General features: G+C 48.3%; 1 protein-coding gene across 2 annotated transcripts in view; it reads left to right on the forward strand.

Annotated features, from left to right (window-relative positions):
• Positions 1-5404: 5404 nt before the first annotated feature.
• The window catches only part of ARSG (arylsulfatase G), a gene marked incomplete at its 5' end in the record, with an annotated part of 69877 nt that continues 58496 nt past the window's right edge, over positions 5405-16785 (forward strand). For both annotated transcript variants that reach the window (XM_082678375.1, XM_082678376.1), the window contains one exon: positions 5405-5622. In XM_082678375.1, coding sequence (XP_082534501.1) covers positions 5405-5622 — 218 coding nt within the window. The remainder of the gene's footprint in view (positions 5623-16785) is intronic.

A 16785-nucleotide genomic window follows, 5' to 3' on the forward strand; every position in this document is an offset into this window, starting at 1 on the left:
TGGATCCACCTAGAAAGATCACCTTGTCAGTGAGGTGGTCCCCGCCCTTCTCCTTTAACCCGCACCTGCTCACTGGCTCGCTCTCCCCAGTCCCCTTCCTGTGGTGATTTTCTCCCTGATGCGTTTCCTGGGTCCACGTCTTCCCCTCCTCCCCCCAGCAGGTAAGTGGCAGGAAGGCAGTGGGCTCTGTGTGTCATTCACTGCTGAACGCACAGCGCCCAGATCGAGACCTGTGCCTCGGTCCCCGTTCGCCGGATGGATGACTGAAGGCACGGGGTTTGCGGGGGGGGGGGGGGGGGTCATTTCCGACAGACGTGGGCAGCTGGTGCCCTGGGACCCCCGCGTGACTCCTGGCTGCAGCCAGCGCCCCCAGTGACCGTGGTCCGACTGGGCGGGTGAAACCACAGAACTCTGCAACCAGAGATCACACTCCCTCTGCGCCTTTGTCTTTCTTGGCCTTAGCTCATCCGAAGCTTTGTCTTTGGAAAACCAACAGAGCCCTCTGCCAGAAAGGTCTGCTCCACTGTCTTGTTGCTTCAGCTGTTTGCAAGGCGCTCTTGCGGGCTGCTTGGCCACGGGGGGCCCGCGGGGAGCCAGGGTCAGGTATTGGGCAGCCGGCCCGGGTGTGCAGCCTGCAGAGCACATCTTCAGGGCAGCTCCTCCTTTCCAAGGCCCACAGCCCGCCTGTGAGTCGTTTCCGTGATGAGTACCCTTCCCCATCAGCAAGCCCGGAACCCAAAGGGCGGCCAGACGTTAGCAGGCCCAGCGGCCTTGCTTTACGGCAGGGTCGTGGAAAAGAGCACAGACCATCGCAGAGCTGATTGGCAGCCGGAGCTCCTGAGGACACGGGCGGGGTTGGTGCTGTGCTCAGCAAAACCTATCCCAGTAGGCTCAGATGGCCCTTCCTTGGGCGTGTTTGTTGAGTAGGTGGTTGGTTACCTTCCAGCCCAGTGGAAGGAGCGGCGAAGGCTTTATTTGTCAAATGCTCCCCCTTCTTCCTAAGCCCCCAGGAGTGCTCCTTGCCTGTGTCCACTCTCCCTTCTTTTATTTATTTGGCTGTGTCGGGTCTTAGTTGCAGCGCGCGGGCTCTCTAGTTGTGGCACGTGGGCCTAGTCGCCCCGCGGCTTGTGGGATCTTAGTTCCCCGACCAGGGATCGAACCCGTGTCCCCTGCATTGGAAGGCAGATTCTTAACCACTGGACCCCCAGGGAAGTCCCCACTCTCCCTTCTGAGATGGGGAGTGTGACGTGTAAAGAAAGTTTGGGAAAGTAACCTCAGATAAGACACTGAGCCGGTAGTCTTTAAAAAAAAGAGCCTTAAAAAAGATCTTGGATCTTTAAAAAAAAAAAAAAAAAAAGCACAACGACCCAGCTTTATTGAAGTAGGATCGACAAATAAAAATTATATACAACGTGATGTTTTGATATACATACACATTATAAAATGACCACAATCAAGCTAATTTAACACACCTGTCACCGTACATAGTTACCTTATAAATTTTTTGGTGGTGCAAACATTGAAGATCTACTTTCTTTGCAAAATTTCAACTACGTAATACAGTTTTACGAACTCTGGTCACCACGCTATACATTAGATCCTGTCACTGTGCTATACATTAGATCCTCAGAAGTAACTGATTCTTTTTTTTTTTTTAATATTTATTTACTTATTTGGCTGTGCCGGGTCTTAGTTGCGGCACGTGGGATCCTTGTTGCCCCGCGTGAGATATTCGTTGCGGCACGTGGGATCTTTAGTTGTGGCATGCGAACTCTTAGCTGTGGCAGGCATGTGGGATCTAGTTCCCTGACCGGGGATCGAACCTGGGCCCCTTGCATTGGAAGCGGCGTCTTAGCCACTGGACCGCCAGGGAAGTCCCAGAAGCGATTGATTCTACGTAACTGGTTGTTTGTACGTTGACAAACTCCCTTCCATCTCCCCCACCCCCCAGCCCCTGGCAGCCATCGTTCTCCTCCCTGCTCTTGTGAGCTCTACTTTTTTAGATTCCACATGTGAGTGAGATCATGTGGTATTTGTCTTTCTGTGCCTGGCTTGTTTCACCTCACACAGTATCCGCCAGGTTCATCCAGGTTGTTACGAATGGAGAAGAATTTCCTTCTTTTTAAAGGCCCAATAATTCCATTATGTGTGTACAATGCACACAGCACATTTTCTTTACCTATTCACCCATTACTGGGTACTTGGGCTCTTGTGAATAATGCTACAATAAACATGGGGGTGCCAGTAGCTCGTCAAGATATTCATTTCATTTCCTTTGGATATATACCCAGAAGTGGGATTGCTGGATCATATGTTTGGTCTAGTTTTAATTTGAGGAATCTCCATACTGTTTTCCATAATGTCAGCTTGGATCTTAATCAAGGTCCGTGGCTTGAAGTCCATTCTTTGAATGTCTGACTTGCTTTTTCCCTTTAGTTAAAAACAGTAAGTGTGGAAAGGATTAAATGTCTCCCTGGAGGTGTGGGCGTGAAGGCTAGGGCAATGGTGTACTGGCTAAATTAGCTTATTTCCATGCCATAAAAATTTTAAGTATTAATGATTCTCTTTGAAAACCTCAGAGGAATGTTTTATCCACAGAATTCTTAAGAAAAACAATCTGTTTACTTATGTTCCCACCTTAATTTTAACTTCCTTCTTAAGTGGGTTTTTCTCCCCCCCGGGGCGTTTTGTGTTGGGTCATTCTGAAGTGGATTATGGGTGAAGAATGAGGCCGCTCTAGTGTTCCAAGCTAAGTAGCTTTAGGAAGAAAAGCTTCCTGCAACTGTTGCTCATGGTCAGAAGCCAGTAGAATAAGGCAGGTCAACAAGTGTTTGTTAGGCACCCTGCTTGTGCAAAGCCTCTTTCTTCTAGAAAGGGAGAAGTCTTTGGGGCCTCAAGATCAACAAATACCAGTTGAATCTAATTGAGTTTGAAACAATAACTTTCCTTTTGGAAAACAGAAGAATTCGCGTTGCTGAACAATTGATTCATTGCCCTCCAGATGACCATGACTGTTGACTCGGAATTCCTTTTATTTTGATTAAGTGCATAGCTGCCTATCCTTCCGAGTTTATCTGGATCTTCCAGAACTTACATACCTCCAACCACTCCCGTCCATCTGGGTTGGCTGGCCGGCTTGGTCGGATGTGCATTCCTTCCTCAAGGGCAGGGATACACAACTGGAAATGGCATCTGTCACAACCCCAGCCCTACTAGCACCTTTATATATTAGTATTACTGTTATTTTTTGAAGAATGCGACTGTTCATTTATTTATTTATTTGGTTGTGCTGCGTCTTAGTTGCGGCTGGCGGGCTCCTTAGTTGTGGCATGCGAACTCTTAGTTGCAGCATGCATGTGGGATCTAGATCCCCGACTGGGGATTGAACCTGGGCCCCCTGCATTGGGAGTGCGGAGTCTTAACCACTGCACCACCAGGGAAGTCCCGCATCTTTGTATATTATAATAACTTGGTTCTCCTTTAATGGGTTGGGTGTTCCACGGAGGTTTTTAAAATCTGATCCAGAATTTCAAGTCTCTGTCTCCTTACCAGCCTAGTCAGTTTAGGGCTTTTAGGTGAACTAGGGATAAAAGACGGTTTTATTTATTCTGTGTTTCCATTTGCAACCTGCAGTTGAAAGCATAACCTTCCATTTCTGTCTTTCAGAACTCAACCTGATTTATTGTTTTGTGTTTTTCCACTGAAGCTGAATCATCTCTAGTTAGGTCTCTAGTTAGGTTAAGTATCAGTTAGGTTAATCACCTCCAGTTACGTTAGTTTTCTTCTCGGACCAGAATCTGGGTATTTTTAACTAAGCATCTTGCTACTCAAAATGTAATCTAACGGCTACGTTAGAAATACAGACCCCAGGTCCCAGCCTCGCCTACTGAATCTACATTTTAATAAAATCTTCCGCTGATTTGTATGTACATCTAAATGTGAAAAGCACCGGTTGAGCATGTCTTAAGGTTTTCTTATTAAAAATTACATTGTCAAGATGTAAAGGGACACATTTCTGTTAAACATTTTTTGGACATTTTTTCCTAACATTTTATTATGAAACATTTCAAACATACAGCAAAATGGAAAGAGTTCTACAGTGAGCTCCCTAGACTGTCCACCTAGATTCTACCATTAACTGATTTTTTTTCTTTCCTTTTCTTCCCAATTAATTTCTATCAAGAATTTTATATAGAGGGACTTCCCTGGTGGTCCAGTGTTTAAGACTCCGAGCTCCCACTGCAGGGGGCCTGTGTTCCATCCCTGGTACAGGTACTAAGGTCCCTCATGCCACACGGTGTGGCAAAAAAGCAAAAACCAAAAACAGACTGCTCCTTTATTGACGAATTCCCTGGCGGTCCAGAGGTTAGGACTCAGCACTCTCACTGCCGAGGGCCCAGGTTCAATCCCTGGCCAGGGAACTAAGGTGCAGCCAAAAAGAAAGAAAAAGAATTTTATATAGAAATGCTAGTTTACAGCATGACTGTTAGAAAGAATCATGTCTTGGTAATAAGGTAATAAGGGTCTCACCCTTCTTCTAGAATCCCTGTGGGTTTTGACAAGGTCGCGCTTAGTTTGGGAATTTCTTGTGAATCAGAGAAGCACAGTGAGGTAGGAGGTGGGGTGCGCTGGGATTTCACAGAGTGCTGCGGTGCTGGTCCCTTTGCCCCTCCACCCGGAACACGGGGCCTCGGTATATGCTCCTCTATACGGTGAGCGGGTTATGAGAGATCATCTCTACTGTTGCTTCCAACCCTGTAATTGTAGGTCTATTGCAAATATTAGCATCGCTCTTTCTCCGGTGGAGAAAGCGATGAACCCGTTCAGTAGTCGAATAAGAAGGAGAACATCTGTCGGCATGGAAAAGTGATTATTTCCTAAGCTACTGAGTAAAACACAGCTGCACCGGCAGTTTCAACTCTGTTTTCTTGTCAATTTCTGTTCTTTCAGGAAACCTTACAGACACATGAAGCCTTCAACCATCTGGAACTCAGAAACTCGACTGGGACTGACTGTGGCTTCTAGACCGTCCAGGTGTTCTGCAGATGTGAAAACTTATCCCGCACTTGCCAGCTGGAGCCCCGAGTAGATGCAAGGCTCGAGCTCCGGCTCTCACATCTCTGGGCACAGAGGGGTCATCTCCTAAGTGGCCAGGGAGCAGTTGTTGACACTGAGGTCTGATTGCTGCACACGACCCGTCACCTTACGGGGCTGCGCTGGAGAAAGTCAAGTTCAGGGTCGTGAGTTTCCCGACTCTCGTGAATTAGGATTCCAGACGCGGGCCTCATTTCTGTAGCGCCCACCATCCCTGTAGGCATCACCACCACCACCATCACCACGAGCATCTTCTTGGAAACTCCACCACTGCATCACTGCACACAGTTGGAAACCTCCCCTGATCGCCATGGCCTGCCCTTTCCTAAAGGTTCTGTTGGTGGGGGTGAGTTTCCTGGGATGTCTTTATCCTCTCGTGGATTTTAGCTTCAGTGGGGAAACAAGAGAACAGAAACCGAATTTCGTGATCATTTTGGCAGATGACATGGGGTGGGGTGACCTGGGAGCAAACTGGGCAGAAACGAAGGACACTGCCAACCTTGATAAGATGGCTGCAGAAGGAATGAGGTGAGTCTGAGATGTCAAGCCGGCATCTCTTTGGATATTTCATCCTGACTCTTTTGGGGGGAGGGGGCCGCATAGAGCCCTTAAAGAGCAATTGATGGGTCCATGTTGATTTAATTAATTGATTGATGAATTTGGTTCGAAGCCAGTACAGCGTCATGCAGGAGTCCATCCATCCGTGCATCCGTCCCTCTGTCCATACGCTAACTGTTCTTTTTCTGGCCATGCTGCGCGGCTTGTTGGGATCTTAGTTCCCTGGTCAGGGATCGAACCTGGGGCCCCGGCAATGAGAGCGCTGAGTCCTAACTGCTGGACTGCCAGGGAATTCTGATAACGCTTATTGTGTGAGTGTGTGTGTGTGTGAGTGTGTGTGTGTGAGTGTCTGTGTGTGTGTGTGTGTGTGTATTAGGAGCTGGGAACACAAAGGTGAACAAATAGCGATCCTTGCCCTCAAGCTCTCGCAGTGGAGACAGGTTGAAAGGAAGGTACACATTACAGTCGAGTCCAAGAGGCTGCGTCAGGAGTTTTGGAGTCTGTGGGGAGGGTGTGGACCCCAGCCTGGGGGTTGAAGGGAGAAGGTGCCCTTGAAGAGCGACTGAACGTCAGTGGGGCACATGAATGCCAAAGGACTTACTTACCTGTGAGCGGGCAGGACTTACTGGTCCATTGAAGGCGCACTTAACGCTAAGGGACCACAAAAGGGGAGGGGGTGTATATCTGAACTGGCCGAAGCTTTATGACTATTCTAGATCGGCTTTCTTCTTGGGCTGGCGTTGATCTGACTGGCCCGCTCAGATCCCACCTGCCTGGGTTAAACCCCTCCTGTTGGCTCCGTGGGAATCATCCCAAAAGGCTGTTAGGACAACCCATGGGGTGTCTCTGGAGTTTCAGCCACTTGCATCCTTAAGCTGGGAGCTTTCCCCTGAGATAGGGACCCTTGGTGTCCCTGCGTCCAGTCTCACCCTCTCCAATCCATCCTCCTCACCTCAGCCAAGGTGAACTTTCTAGAAGCCCTTCTCTGCTTCCGATCCTTCAAAGGCATTTGGTGACCCTAAGAACAAAATCCAAACTCCGAAGAGCAGTGTTCAAGCCCGGCCCACCCTCCGCACCGTCCTCTGCACGGCCCCGCCTGTCTGAACGCTTCTTCAGCTCTTGCCTCCCTCTGTTTGGGCCTCACCTATGTGATTAGTTCTTCTTCTTCTTTAAATTTAATTTTTATTTTATATTAGAGTATAGTTGATTTACAATGTGGTGTTAATTTCAGGTGTGCAGCAAAGTGATTCAGTTATACGTATACCCATTCTTTTTCAGATTCTTTTCCTGCACAGGTTCTTACAGAATGTTGAGCAGAGTTCCCTGTGCTGTACAGTAGGTCCTTGTTGGTTATCTATCGCGTTGATACGTATAGTGATTAGTTCTTCTTGATGCACTTTCCGCTACTCCTGTTTTAGTTTCTACTCACCATCTGGTTCCTAATTCCACAGGAGGTCCTCAGGAACCCTTTCTTGGATGCCTCAGGTATACCTTTGCTGCTCTCCATGATGACTGCTTAACCACCTATGTTGGGTTCAATAGCGTCACCCCCAAATTCATGTCTACGCAGAGCCTCAGAACATGACCTTATTTGGAAATAGGGTCCTTGCAAATGTCATTAGTTAAAGACCTCTGTGATATCCTACTTGGTTTAGAGTGGTCCTAAATCCAACGACCGGTGTCCTTGTAAAAAGAGGAGGGGACACAGAGGGACATGCAGCAGAGAAGGTGACGTGAAGAGGGGGGCAGAGGATGGGGTGATGCGCCTGCAAGCCAAAGACACCCCCCGGAGCTGGAGCGAGGCCTGGGACGGACTCTTCCTCTGAGCCTCCGGAAGGAACCGACCCTGCTGCCATCTTGGTTTCAGACTTCTCGCCTCCTGAATTGTCAGAGAATGCATTTCTATCCTTGTAAGCCACCCAGCTTCTGGTAGTGTGTTATGGCAGCCACAGGAAATTATACACTGCCCTTCTAGCTCTGGGCTTCAGGAAGAAAAATGCCTTGTGTCTTCTTCCACCCTTGTGTTCCTAACACGGTGCCCGGCACCTAGTGGGCCATTCAGAAGTATTTGTTCATCAGTAAATGGGCTTCAGGAGTTCAGGGTGCTTTGAAATGTCACCCCAAATTCTGCATGTCAGATTTTTTTTTTTTCTCCCTCGGGTTGAGAGTCAATGCAGAGCATTTAACAGATCCTCAAAGGGAACTGGGTTGCCAAGTGCTCAAGAACTTCTGCTTTCCGTGTCGAGGGTTTGTGGGGAAATATCGGGCCCATTATTTAAACCGAGATTTGTGAGCCTTGGGGTTCTTCTTATGAGCTGTCCCCAACAGCACGCTGTCAGCCTGAGCGGAAGGGGCATCTCGGGGACCAGAGGCAAATACAGCTGGGTGGGCTCTGCTCCTTTTTCCTCCCTTGGATGAAAATATTCTCTCCATCCGAGCCGTGTGACAGTGGCCAGGCAGACAGCCCTCTGGCCCAAGGTTGACGGCTTTTCGCTCTGTGCTTTGTTGACAGGAAAGCAAGCTTCCTGTGAGGCCGGGGATTGATTCATCACGGGCTTCTCCCTGCCTGCTCACCGCCAGTGGGGAGCCATGACTTGCAGAAGGAACGCTTATTGCCAAACAGGGGCTAAGGGTGACTTGAGAAACTGTCTTTTCTATTGTCTCCCTTTTATTAGTGTGCTCGGCTGCCGCAGCAAATTACTACAGATTAGGTGGCCTGTGTGAAAAAGAATGAAATATTGGGACTTCCCTAGCGGTCCAGTGGTTAAGATTCCGCGCTCCCACTGCAGGGGGTGCGGGTCCGATCCCTTGTCGGGGAACTAAGAGCCCACATGCTGCACATGTGGGATCTTAGTTCCCACGTGTGGGCAAAAAAAAAAGAATGAAATAGTGCCATTTGCAGCAACACGGATGGACCTAGAGATGATCGTACTAAGTGAAGTACGCCAGACAGAGAAAGACAAATACCATATGCGGTCACTCATATGTGGGATCGAAAATATGACACAAATGAACTTATGAACAGACTCACAGACGTAGAGAACAGACTTGTGGTTGCCAAGGGGGAGGGGAGGTGGGGGAGGGATGGATTTGGAGTTGGGATGAGCAGATGCAAACTATTATATATAGGATGGATAAACAGCAAGTTCCTACTGTAGAGCACAGGGAACTGTATTCAATATCCTGGGATAAACCCTGATGGAAAAGAACATGAAAAAGAATATATATATGTATAACTGAATCATTTTGCTGTACACCTGAAACTAGCACAATGTAGTCAATCAACTAGACTTATAAGAAAAATTAGTGGCCTCAAATAGGCCACTAGTCATATTTATCCTCTCAGAGTTGAGAGGCGGGAAGTGCTAAATCGAGGCACGGGCGGGGCTGGTCCTGCTGGAGGCTCCGGAGGGGAGTCGTTCCAGGCGTCTCTCCTGTTTCTGGTGACTCTGCCAGCAGCCCTTGGTTTGCAGCCTCAGCCCTGCACCGTCCACCTCCACAGTTCACATACCTCCCTGCGTGTGTGTCTAAGCCTCCCTCTTCTTGTAAGGACACCAGTCATTGGCGTTAAGGCCCATCTTAATCCAGTACAACCTCATCTCAACTTGATTACATCTGAAAAGACCCTATTTCCAAATAAAGTCACGTTCACAGGTTCTGGAATGACATGAAATCTGGGGGGACACGATTCAACCCAGAGACATTACTGCTACACATATAATTTGTACTACACCCATAATACTATAATTAGCCATTCTACTACACATATCTGTGCCTCTGCTCCTAACGTAGTCTGAAACGCAGCACCTACTCCTGAGACGCTTGTTGCCTTGAAGATTAAGCGTCCTGCCTAAGAGGGCAGGCTCTGGTGCCGCATGGCTTGGGTTCAAATCCCAGCTCTACTATTTCCACCTGTATGGCCCGGGACGGGCCACCTCATTCCTCGGAGGCTTGCTTTCATCTTCTGCAGGGGGGCAACGGCAGCACCCACCTCATAGGATGTTGTGAGGGTTAAATGAAGAATTAGCTATGTACGCATTAGCACAGAGCCTGGCACGCCATAGACGCAGATACATGTTAGCTGTGGTTATTTTTGTTATCGTTATGAGAAAGCAACATCCATCTGAATTGTCAGTGTGAATTCGCTACTCTGCCTACGGAAAGGTCTAAGTGATGTAACTCATGGAAGGAGGAACGGGGTCCAGGGACAAACCCCAGTAAACCTCTACGTGGCCCGTGCACGCCGGGCCAACAGCTGTATTTGAATCAACCCAACAGCTGTGACAGTAACTAAGCCTTGCCAGCGCTCGCAAGGCACCAGGCTCCGGGCGTCGCCCCGTTCAGTTCGTGCTGCCACCTGATGCTTCTCTTCTTTCACAGATGAGGAAATCAAGGTAGTGACTCGCCCAGAGTTAGCGAGTGGCTGAATCAACGTGCTCTCACTCTAGGGCCTTATCGTTAAGGGCTGGGAAGTAGAGGTGAATTTGCCAAGAGTGTCCTTCAAGGCCTGGGCTGGCTTTGCCACGAAGAGGGAAGGAGGTGGTCGAAGGAGGTGCAGATTAGAGTCTCGATAGTTCTCGTCCCTCTGGAGCTGACAAAGGACCTCTGTGCCGTGAAGGTGGAAGAGGCAACCGAGAGAGGTGGTTGGGGTGTCAGTCATCGATGCAGCTGTTGGACACGAGGCTCCACCGGCCGAGAATGTGTGGTTGCCAAGGCTGCAGACGCCTGCGATCTCCCCCGTGCTGGCTCTGACTGCATCTCCAAGCCCCTCCCCACGTTCCGTCTGCCTCATGGCCTTTGCACTGGCTGTTCCTTCCCTCTTCCCGGCAAGCTCTCCCCTCAGGCTCTGAGTGGCCGGTCAGTCTCGGCTCCAATGTCACATCCTGGAGGAGGCCTCTCTGACCTCCCTAACCCTTCACCAAGCGTGTCTCTCACTTCTTCTCCTGATTTGTTTCCGTGACCCGTATCACCGCCAACATGATCTTTGTTTATTTCTTTATTGCCTGTCTCTCATCCTGGAATGTCAGCTCCCTAGAGGAGCTGTCTAATCTATCTTGTTCATGGCTCCAGTGCTTAAAACAATGCCTGGAGCATGGTAGCTGCTCAACAAAATCTGTGTGCCTGGCTTCGGACTTCTGGACAGGCAGAGGCGAGTTAACCGCAGCGGGACTTGGAACCAGGCTGCCCGACTCTGTCACTTACTAGCTCTGGGACACCAGGCTCATGAGTAAACTTTGCCGGGCCTCAGTCTGACCATCTCTAAGATGGAACAGTAGTGGCATCATCGTGGGTCATTTTGAGGAGGAAATGGGTTAAGTCATGTAAGACAGCAGCAGGTCCCTGGTAGGTGTGAGCTCTTGTGTTTCCCCTGAACCTCTGGCTCTGCTGCCCTGCTCTCCTCCCATCCCCCTCCCTTGGCTGGAGGGTCAAGCATGTTGGCTCAGCTTTTGTTCCAGAAGCTCCTCCCTCTGTCTGTGCTGGACCCTCATCCTTCCCCAAGCTGGGCTGTGAGACTCAGCTGTCCTCTCGGAATCTGCTCGATTCTGTTCATTCCTCCACCAAGTCCCCAAGTCACTTTTCTTCCTTCCTCCCTTCTTCCCTTCCTTCCTTCCTGCCACGTGGCATGTGGGATCTTAGTTCCCGGACCAGGGATTGAACCCCGGGTCCCAGCAGTGAGAGCGCCGAGTCCTAACCACTGGACCACCAGGGAAGTCCCCATTCGTGTTTTTTTCCATCTGACTATGGTCGATGCCAGAATTTGCCAATTTTGTGGTCAGAAGAGGCACCATTCACAACATAATTATGATGTCATCGTGGTTGCAAGAAAAAGGAATCCTTGGGGAAAGAAGAGCAAAATTTGGGACTTCCTGGGCGGTCCTGTGGCTAGGACTCTGAACTCTCACTGCTGGGGCCCCGGGTTCAATCCCTGGTCCGGGAACTAAGATCCCACAAGGTGCATGGTGCAGCCGGGGGAAAAAGAAGCAGCAACATCTTCAGAGCCTTGATTTTGGTGTCCCTTTTCAGACTTCCTAAACTCCAGTTCCAGGGAGATAAAATAGGGATTGCGGCCTAAGACCCCATGGCCTTGAACTCATTTCCAGCAGCTCAGATCAAAGGGCGTCCACATCACATATCACGTGGGGGAAACTGGGGGCCAGGGAGAAAGGAAGCGTTTTTACTGTTACAGTCAGCTCTCTGACATGCGGGTGCGGGTTCTCCAGCTTGCAGTTTATGATGATAAACAACTGTTTTCTTGACCAGCATTTTTCGGGATCCACTTTAATGAGGTCTAGTTTACATATGATCAAATGCCCCCATTTTATTTTTTTTTTAGAAAAAATTTTTATTTATTTATTTTATTTTTGGCTGCGTTGAGTCTTAGTTGTGGCACATGGGATCTTTGTTGCGACATGCGGGATCTTTCATTGTGGTGCTCGGGCTCTTCACTGCGGCGTTCGGGCTTCTCTGTAGTTGAGGCGGGCGGGCTCAGTAGTTGTGGCACGGGCTTCATTGCCCCACAGCATGTGGGATCTTAGTTCCCCGACCAGGGATTGAACCCGCGTCCCCTGCATTGCAAGGCAGATTCTTAACCACCGGACCACTGGGGAAGTCCCAAATGGCCCCATTTTAAAAGTACATTTTGGTGAGGTTTTTTTTTTTTCTTTTTAATTCATTTTTTATTGAAGTATAGTTGATTTACAATGTTGTGTTAATTTCTGCTGTACAGCAAAGTGATTCACTTATACATATACATACATTCTTTTTCATATTCTTTTCCATTATGGCTTATCACAGGATACTGAATATAGTTCCCTGTGCTCTACAGTAGGACCTTTTTGTTTATCCATCCTGTATATAATAGTTTGCACCAGCTAACCCCAAACTCCCAATCCATCCCTCCCCCATCACCCCCCAGCCCCCCGCCTTGGCAACCACCAGCCTATTCTCTATGTCCCTGATTCTGTTTCTGTTTCATCGATATGTTCATTTGTGTCATATTTTAGGTTCCATGTATAAGTGATATCATATGGTATTTGTCTTTCTCTTTCTGACTTAACTTCACTTAGCATGATAATCTCTAGTTGCATCCATGTTGCTGCAAATGGCATTATGTCGTTCTTTTTTACGGCTGAGTAGTATTCCATTGTATATATGTACCGCATCTTCTTTATCCATTCATCTGTCGATGGACGTTTAGGTTGTTTCCATGTCCTGGCTATTGTTAATAGTGCTGCAGTGAACACTGGGGTACATGTGTCTTTTTGAATTATGGTTTTCTCAGGGTATATGCCCAGGAGTGGGATTGCTGGGTCACATGGTAGCTCTATTCTTAGCTTTCTGAGGAACCTCCATACTGTTCTCCATAGTGGCTGCACCAACTTACATTCCCACCAAGAGAACGGTAAACAATTCATTTGTGAAAAACACGAAAGCTGCCGCATCTCTTTCTCGGGGGCATCGCTGTTCGGGGCTCCCTGTGTCCAGAGATGGCCCACGTGTGCCCTGCGGGGCAGCAAGGCCTCCTGCCCTTGTCAGTAGGTTCAGCAGCCAGCGTGTCTCGCCTTTGACGTTGTGGGCTCCCGTTTTGCCAGTGTCCTGTGCAGATCTGAGCTGGGCAGTGCTGTTGAACATTTGCAAGTTTAAAAATGATAGGATAACCAGAAGAAAATCGAAATGTTGGAATTTCAGTGAAAATGCCAGGGACTTCGTAATCCACTAAAACCTAAACTTTTCAAGCACTTGGAAAACTTGCATCACAATAGGGGTTAGAGGAGTGAATTGCTCATACTTTAAAAAAGAGAAAAGGACAAATACCTTTCACAGGCATCTCAGCCAGCATTTCAAGTGGTCTGAACAATGTTTAAATGTCTACGAGAACCCAGTGGATGAGCTTGATAATGCAGCACTCGTTTGGGTCTTGCCCACAGAGCATCCAGGGAAAGGCTCGTGCTAGTTTTGAAATAGGAGGGAAGTGGGTAGGGCAAAACCTTTGAAAGAATGACATAGTCCGAGGACAGGACATAAACTGGTTAGAACCAAATGGGTCCAAGATGGCAGACAAGTCGACTTCCACTAGACCTTGAGCCTCAGTATACACTCACTGTAACACATCAGCACGCTAAATGACACACCCCCAGGCGCCATGACAGTTCCAAGGCCGACCATAAAGGTCAAAAAGTGGGCAGTGGCCCAATTCCTGGAAATCCCACCCCTTCCCCAAAACAGCTGGAATTCTCCTCCCTCTCCTTAGCCTATGAAATTACCCAGCCCTATAAAACCTGACAACCCCGTACCCTGGGGCCGCTCTTGCCTTCTGAGATGGCCCACACTCTGTCTTTGGAGTGTGTTTCTCTCTAAATAAACCCACTTCTTACTTCTTACCTTGTCTCTCACTGAATTCGTCCTGCGATGAGACATCCAGAGCCTGAGCTTCATTAAGTCCAGAGACCAGGTGTGTGATCTCAGTTAAAAGAACGTGGGTCCAAAAAAAAAAAAAAAGAACGTGGGTCCAAGCCCCAATGTAAGTTGCCTGGTTTCAGTTTCACCTGTGATGAGCAAGCAACGTATTTCTTGAAAATTCTTGGGTTGAGAAGTAACTTGAATAAGTCTCCTGGCTGGGTGACTGGATTCAAGCAATGACTTAGGCTGTCCAGACCGGGGTTTGAGGACCTGAGTGGTTATGAGCCATAGGTGTCTTGGAGGGAAGAGGATGACCAGTGACAGTGAGACAGCAGTGACCCCCCCCAGCTAAGCCCAGATACTGTCCACTCACGTAAATTGTCTGCCAGCCTGGCTCAGAAATGACGTTGGCAGTGTGTCGTTTCTTTTTTAATTTTCTTTTTCTTTTTCCTTCCAGTATTATTGAGATACAGCACTGTATACGTTTAAGGCACACAGCATAATGATTTGACTTACACACATCATGAAATGACCACAGTAAGTTCAGTGAACATCCAGCATCTCACAGAGATACAACATTAGAAAAATAGAAAAACATTTGTTTCTTTGTGACAAGAACTCAGGGTTTTACTCTCTCAAAATACATAACTTATATGGCGCACAGCAGTGTTAATTATATTGATCATGTTGTAGATTATATTCCCGGCACTTATTTATCTTGTAGCTGGAATTTTGTGCCTTTTGACCCCCTCGTTCAATCTTTGGCACACACTCCCTCCACCCTGCAACCACAAACCTGATCTCTCTTCTCTGAGTTTGTTTTTGAAGTGCAATCGTTACCGAATGCAAGTTTGTGTGCCCGATGCCCAGTGAGGCCAAACCAACCAAACAGTTCATCTGCCTGAAACACAGAGAGGCCAAACCAACGGAAGAGTCAGAGTCTGGAGCAGAGCAAGGTTTGGTGCAGGGCCAAGCAGGGAGAACGGGGGGCTCGTGCTCAAAAAACCCGAATTCCCTGACGGTTCTGGGGGAGAAGTTTGCATAGGCAAAATTTGGGATGAGGGCTGCAGGGTGTGTGCCTTTCTTCTGATTGGTTGGTGTTGAGGTAACAGGGCAGGGCTCCAGGGATCTGGTGCTCAGCCTGAAGTTGGCTGGGTGAGGGAGTTCCTGCAGAAGAGCTCAAAGATATATTGTTATGTGTATCCTTTGAGGGGGAACCAGGACCTGCCCCAAGGCTGCACTACACTTTCTTGACTGCCCCTCCCTTACTTCTGCATCCCCTCCCTTTCCTGATTAACAACTATTTGAATCTGACCTTTGGAAGGTCAGGGAGGCTGGATGAAGCCTATTTCCTACAAACAAGAAATGGGGGACATGGAAAGGCTTTTGTGCCCGGGAGTGCCCCACAGGTTCCTGCTTGTTTTCGTAATTCACCTACAAGGCTATGTTATTTCCTGGTGCACAGCACAACGATTTGCTCTTTCTGTACATATCAGAATGATCATCATGATAAAGTCTATTTGTCATCTGTCAGCACACAAAGGTGTCACCTAGTGAGTGATTATTCCTCACACTGTATTTTCATACCTGTGACTCATTTATTTTGTAACTGGAAGTTTGTCCCTCTTCATTTTCCTCACCCATTTCACTCGTCCCCTCTCCCCTTGGGCAACAACCTGTTTGTTCTCTGTGTCTATGACTCCATTTCCATTTTGTTATGCTTGTTCATTTGTTTTCCTTTTTACATTCCACATGTAAGTAAAATCACACCGTAATTGTCTTTTTCTGTCTGACTTACTTCACTGAGTATAATGTTGTCTAGGTCCATCCGTGTTGCTGCAAATGGCGTTATTTCATTCTTTCTTATGGCTGAGTAATATTCCACGGTGTGTATGTACCACATCTTCTTTATCCATTCATCTGTCGATGGACACTCAGATTGCTTCCATATCTTGGCTATTGTAAATAGTGCTGCAATGAACACGGGGTGAAGGTGACAGTATATTGTACATGCGTTTCCTTCTGTAAATTGATGTGTAATCTGTTAACTGTGTACCTTGATTTCTCTTCCTCCCTGCCTCACGCCTTCTCTGCCCTCATTTTAATTTTGAGTCAAGTCCCTGCAGCACTGAGAGTTCTAGGCAGCGGCTGAGCTTGGAATCAGAGGTCAGTGTCCACCCTGGTAGGTCAGAGGCTCCAGGCGCTCGAGGCGGTTTCTCTAAAGGACCCCGGTGAGGAAGGAAGCGAGCTGTCAACACACTCAAAAGCCGGGTGTGACTTCTTTTTTCAGAATTGACTTTTTGCAGAAATTCATGTACTATGTTACCTCTCAGGACTTTCTCAGCCGTTCTGCCGCCTTTGGGATTTTGTAGGAGCCGGGCTGGCGCTGGAAACTGCAGGGGAGTGAGGTCTGGCAGATGCCCCGAGGGCGAGGGCAGAAAGAACTTTCTGAACAAGACTTATATCAGCAAGAGACCCTCCCCCCACCATGTCATCCCCTTACAGCTTTGTCCACCCCACTCCCTGACCCCATACAGTAATTCAGGTTTGGGGTGCAGGACCCTCACTGGGGAGAAATCCTCTTGTCTGTGATCCTCACCTCTGAGCTGTTTGCTCTGGGACGTCCCATCCTGTCTTCCCCTTGTAAACGCTCAGCATCACGGGACAGGCAGTTTTGCCTCTTTGTTCTTGGGTGAGTAGGTCAAATAGCCATAAAAGTCACGTGATGCCCAC

This window comes from Grampus griseus (assembly GCF_964374135.1).
Source record: "Grampus griseus genome assembly, chromosome: 20".
Classification (NCBI taxonomy): domain Eukaryota; kingdom Metazoa; phylum Chordata; class Mammalia; order Artiodactyla; family Delphinidae; genus Grampus; species Grampus griseus.